At 38.6% G+C, this 14,302-nt stretch overlaps 1 protein-coding gene across 1 annotated transcript; it reads left to right on the top strand.

Annotated features, from left to right (window-relative positions):
* Positions 1-250: 250 nt before the first annotated feature.
* LOC129250069 (uncharacterized) lies at positions 251-12,769 on the top strand. The gene is made up of 4 exons (XM_054889714.1): positions 251-322; positions 406-3,360; positions 3,463-3,573; positions 12,074-12,769. Exons 1-4 carry the CDS (start codon positions 251-253, stop codon positions 12,767-12,769), a joined length of 3,834 nt encoding a protein of 1,277 aa, XP_054745689.1.
* Positions 12,770-14,302: the final 1,533 nt, after the last annotated feature.

Here is a 14,302-nt window from a genome sequence, read left to right as displayed (position 1 = left end):
AACCAGAGGCGCTCGTATGGACCAGCAACTGAAAACATATTTTTCTATTGATGCCATCGGATCATATGCACCAATTAAGCCGTTGATATCTAAAGATGATGAACGCGCTCTTCAAATCATGGAAAAGACCACGCGCTTTATCTCCGCTGAAAAGAGATGGGAAACCGGGTTACTTTGGAAGCACGAAGCTGTCGAGCTTCCCGATTCGCTACCTATGGCAATCCGGCGACTCTCGTGCTTAGAAAGCAAAATGAAGCGTGATTCGTCAATTCGTCAATTTCTTATAAACAAAATACATGATTATGAGAAAAAGGGTACGTACGTAAGTTGAACAAAAACGAAATAAAATATAGCGCTAGGTCTTGGTATCTCCCTATATTTACTGTTCTAAATGCCAATAAAAAGAAAACTCGATTGGTTTGGGATGCTGCAGCAAGGGTAAAGGGTGTCGGGCTCAATGATACGTTGCTGAAAGGGCCCGATCTACTAAAGTCTCTACTGGGGGTACTGCTCCGATTTCGCGAACGACGTTTCGCAGTTTGTGGAGATATACGCGAAATGTTCCACCAGATTAAAATTATAAAAGAAGATCAAGTGGCGCAAAAATTGTTGTGGCGAAACGATGGCTCGTCTCGCGACTATGATATCTACGTGATGAGGGTTATGACATTCGGCGCTTCGTGCTCGCCTTCCTTGGCGAACTACATAAAAAATCGTAACGCTCACCGATTTGCTGATCTTCATCCCGACGCCGAACGGGCCATCGTTAGTAACACATTTGTTGACGATTGCCTTCAGAGTGCAGACTCTGAAAATGAATTGGCTCGTCTAGCAACTAAAGTTCGTTGGGTTCATCAGGAGGGCGTATTCCAAATGAGAAACTGGAAATCTAATTCCAAACACGTACTATTTTCATTAGATGCTGACGACGTTCCAGCCGCCAAATGTTTTGAAGAGCCAGAAGCCGTTATAGAGAAGGTACTAGGGATGTGGTGGCTGCCAGTTTCGGATGAGTTAACATACATTGAAAATTTTCCAAAGGAAGTTTTTAATGAAAATACGATCGTGTCGAAGCGACAAATTTTGCGCACAATAATGACGATTTTCGATCTTATGGGTGTTCTCGGTTTTGTCATTGTACAGGCAAAAATTATTTTACAAGATGTCTGGCGCTCCGGAGTAGGTTGGGATGAACCGATTAAAGAAGAAGAACGGTGCAACTGGTTTCGTTGGGTAAAACGCATTCCTGCGATCAACGGCATTAAAATTCCCCGTTGCCTTTCACTTGCCTGCGAAAACCAAAATAATCAGTTGCACATTTCTGTAGATGCAAGCATAAAAGCCTACGCTGCGGTGGCCTACATCCTGTCAGAAGTAGGTTCGCAAATATCTTGTTCACTTTTGGCTTCGAAAACTCGCGTTGCGCCATTGAAGCCCACTTCCATACCCAGGCAGGAGCTGTTAGCTGCTGTTTTGGGACTTAGGCTGGCAAATGTTCTTAGCTATGAACTGTCCATTACAGTAAATCGCAGAGTATTCTGGACAGACTCCAAAAATGTGTTGTTTTGGCTGCGATCGAGCACAAGAAAATACCATCAATTCGTAGCGCTGAGAATCGGAGAGATCCTCGAGAGTTCTGCTATTAGGGAATGGCGGTGGCTGCCATCTGGTGAGAATATTGCGGACGAAGGCACTAAATGGAGCAGCAACCGAGAATTCGACGACAACCAACGCTGGTTCAGTGGACCTAAATTCCTACTAGAACGAGAATCAAGCTGGCCAATTATACAATTTCCAGATGATGACGAAGAGACAGTTGAGGTTCTACAGCATATGGATTTTGCTAACAACTCATTGGGTACGAACGCAGAAATAACCCCGGATGTAAAAAGATTTAGTACATGGGAGAAGCTTCGCAGTGCGCATCGATTTGTTTTACGTTTTCTACGATTGGTTACGAAGGGAAAGCCACGTTCTCAGTTTCTTCAAAAGCTACTCAACCCAGACAACATAGAGACAGCAGAGCTTGCAATTATGCTTAATTGTCAAAGCGAGGTGTTCCATGAAGAGATTTGTCGTCTGCGTAATGGTGAGGAAATTAATCGAAAATCTTTTCTTTTCAAGTTCTCCCCATACTTAGACCAGATTGGTCTGCTGCGAGTAAAAGGTAGAATTGATGCTGCTGAGTGTGTTGCCATTAATGTCAAGCGTCCAATAATCCTGCCACGCAAGCACGACGTAACGCGACTACTCGTCGACTTCTATCACAGGAAATTTCACCACCATCACAACGAGATCGTCGTCAACGAGATGAGGCAAAGGTTCTGCATCTCCGCCTTAAGAAGGCTGGTAAAAGAATGTGCTGCAAAATGTCAAACCTGCCGGAACCGTAGGGCTTCTCCACAACCTCCTCAAATGGGAGATCTGCCAATGGAACGTGTGTCACCTTTTACCAGGCCGTTCACCTTTACAGGGGTTGACTATTTCGGACCAATGGACGTTGTAATTGGCCGCAGGCGTGAAAAGCGGTGGGGTGCTTTATTCACATGCCTTACCACCCGCGCAGTTCACATTGAAATCTCACCTACTTTATCTACCGAGTCGTTTTTGCTGATTTTTAAACAATTTGTGAGTCGCCGTGGAGTACCGAAGCGAATTATATCGGACAACGGCACCAATTTTCGCGGTGCTAGTGTACTTCTAGTAAAAGAAATTGAAAGAATATCGTCGGATGATATAGAAAGGAAATACCCTGAAATTGAATGGATTTTTATTCCCCCCGCTTCACCACATATGGGAGGGTCATGGGAGCGCATGATACGTTCTACGAAATCGATTCTAATGGACATTCTACCAGATTCCGGTATGCGAGAGGAGGTGTTAAGAGCCGTTCTAGCCGATATCGAAAACATTTTAAATTCAAGGCCACTGACGTACGTGCCGCTTGATTCAGCCGAAGATGAAGCTCTTACGCCAAACCACTTTCTGACGGGACACTCTAGTGGTATTCGAGAACTAACAGATAATACCAACTCTGGATCGGCTCTACGGCAAAACTTTAAAATTTCTAGCCAGTTGGCTGACCAATTTTGGAGACGCTGGGTTAAGGAGTACCTCCCCTGTCTTACCAGACGTGCAAAGTGGTATCAGCCACCAGCAAACTCAATCAAATTGAACGACGTGGTGGTCATCGTAGACGAAAACTCCAAGAGAAATTCGTGGCCGAAAGGAGTAGTAATAGATATGAATTTTGGTAAAGATGGCCAAGCTCGTAGCGCAGTAGTCAAGACAGTAAATGGATTATGTACACGACCGATAGTAAAGTTGGCGAAATTGGACGTCGAGGTTGAAAAACGTGGGGTAAACGTTATGCATAAAACCGCATAAGATTTACGAAGGGGGGTGTTGCGAAAGGTTACTTTGGCAACCCGTTTCGCATTTTTCACCTCTCTGTTTTCTCAGTCGCCAATCAACAGCTGGCGAAGAGAAGCAAGCTTAACTGTCAAAGAGAAGCAAGCTTTCTTTTCAATTCTAGCCGTTGACGAAAGCGCATGGACGCGCATAAAAACAATTGTAAGACACATACAATATTTTCACTTATTAATTGTAAACTTATTGCTGTTAAATAAAGTTTTCAGCCTTTCTAAAATTTAAACGAACGGAGTCTTTTGTACTGCACCAGGGCTTGCTAAAAGGGAATTTAGCCGCGTCACACTGCCGTCATCAACACAAACAAACAAACAAAGTTTTCCTCTTTATAATATTAGTATAGATAAATTGAAAATCAGGAAAAAAGAAGATTGTTTTTAAATTTCAAATCAATGCATATGAATAAACAATCGTCTTTTTTCCTGATCATCCATGAATTTTTCGTTTCAATTTATATGTTTTATTAAGCATTGGAGCTTTTTTAACCATTATCCATTTATATTTATCAAAAAAAAAAAACGAAAAAAATGGTTTTTTCCACGAACACATAATTTCATTCGGATTTCACATTAAATTCTCAAATTTCGTAAGAAATTATTCACTGTTCCAAAATCCACTCCAAAAAAATTCACAAACAATTTTTACATGTTGCACTTACGTTTTTTCCTTATGGCATCCAAATCAGAAAGAAATATTGACACTGTCAATTTGACAGTTCAGTTCCGCCCCAAGCGTTAAAAAAGTAAGCGACATTATGGCTGGTTCAAAAGAACGCTGTACCCGTTGCCAGTGCTCCGAATTACAACCAAACTTTACGAAACCCATTTTCGATACTTACTTAACAATGTGCGTAAGTTTGGTTTAATTCGGTGCAAAGACACGACGGGTCCACGTTTTGGCATATATTTCCAGACCCTAGTCATCAATAGGTATGAAAATTACCCCGTATTAAAGCACTTATCAACAGCTTTCATTTGATACCCATATTGTACATACACAACCAAAGGTTACCCGGGTCCACGTTTTGACCTATATCTCGAGACCCCAGTCACGGAGCGGCATGAAAAATACTCTGTAATAAAGCATTCACCCACAGCTTTCATTTGATACCCATATTGTACATACACGTCCGAAGGTTACCCGGGTCCACGTTTTGACCTATATCTCGAGACCCTATCTACCAATAGGTATTCAAACTATACGGAAATCATCTTCAATACCTACTTAACAATGTGTGTAAGTTTGGTTTAATTCGGTGCAAAGACATGGCGGGTCCACGTTTTGGCATATATTTCCAGACCCTAGTCATCAATAGGTATCACATTTTACATACACAACCAAAGGTTACCCGGGTCCACGTTTTGACCTATATCTCGAGACCCCAGTCACGGAGCGGCATGAAAAATACTCTGTACTAAAGCATTCACCAACACCTTCAATTTGATATCCATATTGTACAAACACATTCTAGGGTCCACGTTTTGGTCTCTATCTCGAGACCCTAGTCACGGAGCGGCATGAAAAATACTCTGGACTAAAGCATTTACCAACAGCTTTCATTTGATACCCATATTGTACATACACATCCGAAGGTTACCCGGGTCCACGTTTTGACCTATATCTCGAGCCCTATTTCCAAAATAAAATATAATCCATGTTACTTGTGGATGATGTAGCTTTCGAATGGTGAAAGAATTTTTAAAATCGGTCCAGTAGTTTTTACGCCTATTCATTACAACCAAACAAACAAACAAACAAACAAAGTTTTCCTCTTTATAATATTAGTATAGATATATACCTAGTTTTAAATAAACTTTGATTAAATAAACATAAGAAAAAAAACGAATCTTTTTAATTCGTGTGAAAAGATATAAGCACTGTAAGCAAGTTAAAAGGGGTCTCCTGACTGTAAGAATAGCCTTTCCACCTTGATTGAAAACCTCAAAGTTACCCTAAGCAGTCAAGAATACAACATCCATAAAATTCCTCCGAATCGCAGATAGCAGATGGAGAGACCAGACGAAATGCAAAGTAAGCAGAATGTTATGGTCCACCTACAACCTTAACCAATCGTCAACATTGAAAAGCAGTAATAACGGGCTTTTGATCTGTGGGAGAACAAGCAGCCGAAATGGGCATCCCTCACAACACATACTGTCACAGTTGTAAACAACCGGAGCAAAAGGAAACAATCTTCCATTTCCTCTGCGAATGCCCTGCCCTATGGAAGGGCAGAATGTTAACCCTGGGTAAACCGCTATTCGAGAGTCTGGAACAGCTGCCTGGCTTAGATGTTAACAACCTGATAAGGTTCCTGAACCGCACACACTGCATATAGGCATACCGTAAATAACTGGTAAGCAAGTTGGTAACGAGGATATGGCAACAAAATGGCGCGGAAGTGCTAGTTGGATTCTGGAAGAATCACCACTCTAACCAACCAAGCAACGCTCAGCTATGTTAACTCTAATATGTTCACTTTCCCCCAGTCGTGTTGAAATAATAGAAATTCCTTAGACGCGTCTTATTAGGGTTTGACATATAATCTGCCCATTCGTTCGTGATAATTCTCTATATATGTATTTACGTTCTCTGCTTACGCTTTGACTGAATACTCGACATGACAAGTTTCACCAAATATTGGCAAATATTTCTGTGCACCATCTTTTATGTCGGTATGAAGACATTGAATAACTGTGAAAAAAAAACAACTGATTTGTATAAGTGAGGTATTTTTATTTGGTTTGGTTATTTACAATTTATTAAAACTATTTTTTGAATACAATATCAATCAAGTCGCCATCTTTATTAAGAATCACAAATTGCGATCTTTTTTCTGCGATTCGGGTTTTATAGCGTCGATTTCGGTTGTTTCGGTGTAAAGCGATGCATGAAATTGTACTGAATTGACGTATCGAAAACATGTATGTTGAAGTCGATCGGATGGATCGACATAAAAGATGGCGCACCCTATATGTATGTATATATATTCACTTTAAGTCCTAGCATACATACATACATATATCACATATACACCCAGCTCTTGTTTGACACGGTATTTTTTTACACGATTTTTAAATAAAGGGTTCACCAATAAGAATTAATACATATTTGTACGCGAATTTCTTGTTCTATCACGAATCCCTATTTATTTTTTTAATTCTAATTTTGACAGTGTCTTAAAAACACTTATCTATACAGCAAGAAATTAAAAATTGGGGATTACCGTAACCTCCGGTGTACATAAGTAAACAAACCGTCGGTCGTTTTATGCCCATAGATGAGTTAGTAACTTGGTTAATTTCATGGCTTGTTTACGTGGATTGATAAACACACCCATTTCCATATATCTATTAAAATGAGTGAGTAAACCAAGGGCGGAACAAATTTTTAGAAATGAATGAAGATAAACCATCAACATCGGTTTACGTAGTCGACCTAATGTGTATAATAGCATTCAGCACACCATCAAGTGATAAAGAAATTCGTCCAAAATTAATTTGGTACGTGAAAGCAGGAATAGATAGAGTCTTCAAGGGGTTCAGACAATGGAACGAAGTTAGAACTAAAAAAATCAAAAAAAATCAAAGATTAAGCAGGACGACGCATAGACTAGGACGATGTAGTAGACTTCAGAGCGAATACTTGACCACATTTTTTTGGATTTAACTAAGCGTCAAAAAGATTTGGGACTTAATTTAATATCGGATTAAAATTTTCGAACTTATTCACTCTGTAATTCCCTATTGAACCCAAGAATTCTATAAAAGAATGTTCAATGATGTTTGTATTTCATACTTTATTTTCAATTGTTTGAGTCCTAATTTTAAACACGTTTAATGTTGATCAAAGTCATATTAGTAAATAAGGACCCCCAGTCTATAGAAGCAAATTCATTTCCACACACAGGCTGCCTTTAGAAAACCATTGTACAGGTTGGAGTCAAAGTATTCGCTGTCAAAGAAATCAACATTTGCCCAGGTCTCAATCAGAGTCTCAAATCAAAATCCAATCCTGAACTCATATTAAAGAAGTATTTCGACCTCGTGCTAGTACCGGATACATTTGCAAAATAGGTTTTGAGTTGATTTGTATAAGATTTAACCGATGAAGAGGCATTGAAGTAACTGGTTGAGGCGCATCATCTTTTGGAAAATCTTGTAACATCCGTGGGCCAAAAATCTGGATTCAAAACCATATTACATATAAAAACGTTCAGATCCGCCCAATTTAAAATAGATTTTTTTTTAATCTGTCAGTTGAGTATGCTTTTAAGCGTAGCATATGCGGCGCCTCAGCAACACTTGCAAGAATTTCATTTTCGCAGTCCATTCAGTAATAGCAGATTTCGAATCAGCTTCAACAGGTGTAGGCAATCGTAAGGGTATCGACAAGCATTGACAGCAGCAATCTAACCATATTAAAGTTAACAGCGTTACACATACGAGTGCCAGGAGACGGCACAGCCATCCGAGGGTTGCACAGCCAAACTAACATCAAGCGAAGTAAATAAAGTGGGAACTGAAGATCACAGCCTTGATTTCTAAATCAAAGTGTCAGTGTTATTGTTGGTAACCGAAATTGGATCACTAATAATACAGCGCAGATTTTTTTATTCCATCGCAAGCACAGAAATATCTTTATCTTTGTCATTGAGCATAGAGTGCAAAAAACACAACTCAGGATGTAGAGCGACAGATGACTATTGCCAAACACCGTACTCATTACTGATGGAACTCGTGCATTATCTGCCCTAATAATATGTTCCCACCTAAGATAAACTCATGGTTTGCGGGTTTTGGGTTTGAGAGAACTGCCAACTGTTTCACTGCGTGTTTCATGGAGATTATGTTTCAACTGTAATTCGTTTGTTTCATTCATGTGCCGGCAGCCAATCAAATTGTCTCGATGTTAACAAGCTCCCATAGATTGGTGCCATTTTTCACGAAAATGAACACAAACCCATTTTATATTAAAATGTATACAAATCCAACAGAAGCACGCTGCGAAAGATGGGCTTAAAATGGCCTTGGGCTAGAAAGTTTTCTCCTTCTAGGTTGACTGGTCTAGAACCCCAGTAGTGGTATTTAGCATTGAAGTCATCTGCAGCTACAAACTTTGGCCCGAATTTGGCAAAAAAACCTTGAGCTATTGCTCGGTTATAATGTGAGAAGGTGGGCAGTACACAGCGCCGATAGTTATCATATCAGAAAATTCTTCCAGTTGAATAATAGTGGACTGAATATATTCTTTTCTAAAACCTTCTAATATAAAGTGTTTTAGAGGTATGTTATTAAGATTGCTGTGCCACTACGACCAGTATTTCTAGGATGTTTGGTATCATAGAAAAAATATTCCCGAATTCTAAAATAATGTTTACTCTGTAAGTTGAATTTCGGATGTAAGCATAATGTCAATGTTGTTTGATAATAGAAAATTATAGACTGCGAGCTTATGCTTAGCGAGACCGTTAGTGTTCCAATGACACATTTTGCTTTTGTGCATTATGGTTTATTTAAAAGAGTTTGCATTAAAATGGTTTGATTTTTAACCAAATTCTGTGCCATGCTTTGCAGTCCAACCATAAATTGCTTGAGAGTTTGCACGAGTGTTTAAAGCATAGTCTCTATACCGCCATTTTTCATGTTACTTGTTTCCACATCTGGGCTGGCCTTTAAGACGTTTGCATATAATTGGATTTGTGGTTGTGTTATTGATGGTTGATGACTAAAAGAGTTTACATTTGTTACCGATGTAGAAGGGACAGGTCTTCTATTTGACAGCAATTATTTTTGTTTTATCGACAAAAGTAAAGGACTCCTCCTATAATTACCAGTGTGGTTTTCACAACAATTACTACATTTTTTTAACACTTGCATCTGGTTTTGGTTTGCTACACATGGATGTGGAATGTAAGTCACCGCATATCACACAAATGCTCGGTAAAGTACAGTAGCTACGAGTGTATCCAAACTCCTGGCAGTTTGTAATTTTACGATGCAGTAGATAACGTGGCCACCGTAGCCGAGCGGGTTGGTGCGTGACTACCATTCGGAATTCAGAAATAGCGGTCTAAAGCGGAATTCTAATAGCGGTCCCCCTCGACAGACAATGGAAAACCTAGGAGGAGGAGCTCGGCCAAATACCCAAACGGGTGTAAGCACCAATTATATATATATATATATATATATATATATATATGTGAAGGGTGGTAACTCTATCCAAAAGGCAGCCCCGGCGAACCGGCATTAAAGAGGAAGAAGCGGTCGTGATCAGTCGTGTGCGCTAACGATACTTTATTTTTCATAACTCTTAATTAAAAAACACTGCTTTTGTAAAATATATTGTTCTGAATAAATAAACGTTATGAAACTCAACCGAAAGAAGAAATATCTTCTTTCTTACATGGGGGCTCAACCGCCGAACTTATTATCAATGTAAGAAATCACGTGCGTGATGTAAAGAAAGTGGAATAGCCGAGACATTATAATATTTATATGAAAATGTGATGAAGAAAAGTTGAACAGTTAGAAAAAAGTTGAACAGTTGAAAAACAGAAAATTGTATAAGTTGAAAGGAAAAAATCAGACAGTTGTAAGTGAAATTTAGCAGTTGAAAGTCGATCCCAAAGTTAAAGACAAAAGTTGAACAATAAAAATGTCCAAATCAGAAAAAAAGAAAAAAGAGGCAGAACAAGTAGCCCAATATATGGAAGTTGAGGAAGTGCAATGGCCAGAAAGTGCAGCAGGCATACGCGAAGGAAAAAACCAAACGAGTGCAAACGGCGGCGCGTTGAACTATTTATCGCTTGAACTTCGTGAATTGCTAAAATACATTGATTCCAATAAGAGTGTTTCAATTGAAAGTTTTGCCAAAATAGTGCCAGAGTATGATGGTATTTCAATTCCTATCAGAAATTGGCTAAGAAACTTTAACGAGAACGCGGACGCATACGAATTGACCGACAAGCAAAAATACCTAAACGCAAGAAATAAAATGACAGGGACGGCAAAATTATTCCTTGAAACAATAAGCGTGGCAAACTACGAAAATCTATGCAAAGCGTTAGTGGAAGAATTCGACGAGCAACTCAGCAGCATTGACATTCATCAGAAGCTTACTAAAAGGCGTAAAAGAGATGACGAAAATTTTCACCAATATGTACTTGAAATGTGAAAGCTGGCAGCCTTAGGTTCAATTGAAGAGCAAGCAGTGATTCGCTACATCGTCAATGGATTGAGAATGCGCGACGATTTAAAATACCCTTTGTACAGCGCAACTACATGATGGAAAGAATAATGAGGTGGCGCCTATCGTGGTCCCGTTACTTTGCGCTCAGCGAATTTGACAACTAGTTACGTGATTTTAGCTCCAGTATGGCCAAATTACCATTTTCGTAACTTGATTTAGCATTTTTTTTTTGTTATTTTTATTATTTTTTGCCTCGGAGTTTTAGTTCTTTCTTCATGACATTTTTCTAGCTTTTCTAATTAAAATGTCATGTTTATAATTTTGTAAAACTTTGTATGCGTGACAAAATGTGCGTTTTTTTTAAATAAATGTGTTATGCTTATGTACAATTTAATTTATGAGTTTTTTTTTTTGTTAAGCGAGTCTCTTTTGTTAAGGGAACGACTTTTTTGCTATATTTGAAGTTATGTAACTAGATAAGGTACTCGTTTTGTAAAAATGTCAGTATGGTTTCTTTAGTATTTTCTGATATTTTGTTGTTTATTTTTACAATGAATACAACTCTTAATGTCTCACTAAGGATTAATGACCGGAAGAAACGATTACACCTCTATGGTTTTAATTCGCATTCAATAAATTCAAAGGCTTTTTAAAATGTGTAAAAAGGTTTTCAATCTTAAGAAGAGTTGAGAGAGGGACATTTAATATTTTTGCATAACCTTAAATGGAGCCAAAAATTAATTTGCACTTTCAAATTATCAAATTTTATAAGAGTAAAAAAATTTTCATTAGCACTAAAATCTTCTCAGAGTGGCCTTTTTTAAACTTCTTTTGTATAATTTACAGTTTTTTTTAACCTAAAATTTTGGTAGCTTTAAATTAAAAAAAAAGAAACAAATACGAAACTTCAAAATTTTCGCATTTTCGGTAAGACAAAGCACTAAATTTATTGCGAAGAGCAAATGGTTGGCAATACTGCACAACTCAGCAAACGTGACGTCAAGTACGCTCTGATGGGCGCAATCTTCTTTCTATCATTCTTGGCGTAACTACGTACAAAGAATTTAGGGAGCGGTACGATTTAATACAACAGATGACCCCAAACCAGAGCAGCACTACTCAGATGAAGAAGCAGAACGAGAGGAATACGCAGAAGCAGAACGACATCAATTACGACACGCGTAGGCAACATTGTTTCAACTGCGGTTCGACTGCGCAAGCACGAGCAGAATGCAAAGCAGAAACAAAATGCTTCAAATGTAATGGAAGTGGACATATTGTGAAAAATTGTGCAAAGCAGAATTAAGTGATGAGCATAGTTGGAGACAATAAACGAAGTAAGCAGATGCTGATAGGAAACAAAGCCGCGACTTGTTTAATTGACACTGGAGCAGACGTTTCTCTCATGCGAGAATGTTTCTACAAATATTATTTCAGTAACATTGCTCTTCAGAAGAGTGCAGCGAAATTATTTGGTTTGGGCAACACTTTGTCAAGAGTAAAAGGCGCACTTATAACAGATGTCAAAGTTGACGACGTGCAGACAGAGCACACTTTACTCGTGGTATCAGATGCAGACATAAGTTTTGAGGTTATTATTGGTTACGACTTTATTCAGAAATTTCAATTAGAATTTAATGCGAATGGCTATTTTTTCACCAAGGCTGAAGAGAAATACAATTGTTTATACAACGTCGTTGAAGGTGAAGTTGATATAGATGTTATGCCACAGTATAAACAAGAAATTAATAAATTGATTCAAAGCTACAAACCTACGAAGACGACGACTCAGCATCCTATCCAGCTGAAAGTAATTCCGAAAGAAGAACACATCGCTTTTAATGAAAATCCAACTCGATTGTCGGCTATGGAACGAGCTGTTGTAAAAAGGCAGTTGGATGAGTGGTTGCAGCAGGGCGTGATCCGCGAATCTTCTTCAAACGTTGCAAGTGAAGTAGTCTGGGCAAAGAAAAGAGATGGAAGTTACCGAATGTGCATCGATTATCGCAAACTGAATGCGGCCGTGCTAAAAGATCGTTTTCCGGTACCAATAATCGATGAAGTTTTGGAAAAAATGCAGGCAGCCAAGTTTTTTTCGGTGATGGATCTTAAGAATGGATTTTTTTCACGTTCCCGTGGAAGAAAGTAGCCGTAAATATGCTGCGTTTGTAACCAAGGAGGGTTTATATGAGTTTAACAAAGCTCCATTTGGTTTTTGTAACTCACCAGCGATTTTTGTGAGGTATGTAACATAAATTTTTCAACAGTTGATAAACGAAGGCACTATGGAAATATATGTGGACGATATTGTGGTTTTCGGACGGACAGCAGACGAATGTTTAAAGAACGTAAAAAAGGTGTTGCAGAAAGCTGAAAATTATGGTCTTGAAATTAAATGGTCAAAATGCAAATTTTTCTGGGCCATGAAGTGGAAAATGGCAATATCTGGCCTGGAGCAGATAAAATCAAAGCTGTCAAAAATTTTCCAGTGCCTAAAAACATAAAGGGGGTGCAAGCTTTTCTAGGCATTATGGGTTATTTTAGAAAATTTATTCAGGGGTATGCTACAATTGCTAAGCCTTTGACACAGTTATTGAAAAAAGATGTCGAATTTAAAATTGACGTTGAACATCAGCAAGCAATTAAAGAATTGAAAGCATCATTAACCAAATGGCCTCTTTTGAAAATATACAAGCAAAATGCAAGAACCCAACTGCATGTAGACGCATCTAAGTTTGGATTTGGCGCAACGTTAATGCAACAACATGATGGTAAGTGGCATCCAGTGTTTTTCTGGAGTCGAAAGACATCACCTCAAGAGGAAAAGCTCCATAGTTATTTTTTAGACGTAAAAGCAGCATATTTAGCCACGAAAAGACTACGACACTATTTGATGGGCCTTGAATTTGATTTAATTACCGACAGTGCCGCTTTTAAACAAACAGCATCCAAAAAAGAAATTCCACGTGAAGTCGTTCAATGGCTTATGTATTTGCAGGATTTTGTTTTCAACATCGAGCATCGTGCAGGCGATAGAATGAAGCATGTAGATGGGTTGAGTCGTTTTCCAGTCATATTAGTTACGTCAGAAATACGTGCGCGTATTTGTAAAGCGCAACCAGAGGATGACCATCTTCAGGCAGTTGCTTCAGTGCTTCAACAAAAACCGTATGCAGATTATGTAATGAAAGGTGGGGTCTTGTTTAAACAAATTAATGGTCAAGACTTACTAGCAGTTCCAAGAAGTATGGAAAAAGAAATAATTAGAAAAGCGCACGATGTAGGGCATATGGGTGCAATGAAATGCATGCCATACGTCAAGATTTTTTCATTCCACATTTAGAAAAGAAAGTTAAAGAGCACATTGCCAACTGTGTTGATTGTATAACTCATAATCACAAGTTAGGCAAACAAGACGATTTTTACATTGCATTGATAAAGGTGGTTCTCCGCTTGAAACTATACACGTCGACCATCTAGGTATTTTAGATGCAACTGCTAAAAATTATAAATATGTTTTCGCTATTGTTGATGGTTTTTCCAAATTTGTGTGCTGTTCCCAACAAAGTCTACGGATGCTAATGAAGTTCTTAAGCATATGGAATCATGGGTTGTAGCTATCGAAAATCCACAGCTAATTGTTAGCGACAAGGGGCCGGCGTTCGTAGCAAATATATTTAAA

The sequence above is a fragment of the Anastrepha obliqua genome, chromosome 6, assembly GCF_027943255.1.
Source record: "Anastrepha obliqua isolate idAnaObli1 chromosome 6, idAnaObli1_1.0, whole genome shotgun sequence".
In the NCBI taxonomy this organism is placed as follows: Eukaryota; Metazoa; Arthropoda; class Insecta; order Diptera; family Tephritidae; genus Anastrepha; species Anastrepha obliqua.
The sequence above is the reverse complement of the archived record's forward strand: the minus strand, read 5'-3'. Positions and strand labels throughout refer to the sequence as shown.

Bases quoted from the DNA above. Each gene is read 5' to 3' on its own strand.
- LOC129250069 (XM_054889714.1), top strand. From the start codon at position 251: ATGAAGCGTGATTCGTCAATTCGTCAATTTCTTATAAACAAAATACAT. The intron at 323-405 runs GTAAGTTGAACA...GCCAATAAAAAG, and splicing joins ATGAGAAAAAGGGTACGTAC to AAAACTCGATTGGTTTGGGA. The intron at 3,574-12,073 runs GTAAGACACATA...ATTGCTCTTCAG, and splicing joins GGACGCGCATAAAAACAATT to AAGAGTGCAGCGAAATTATT.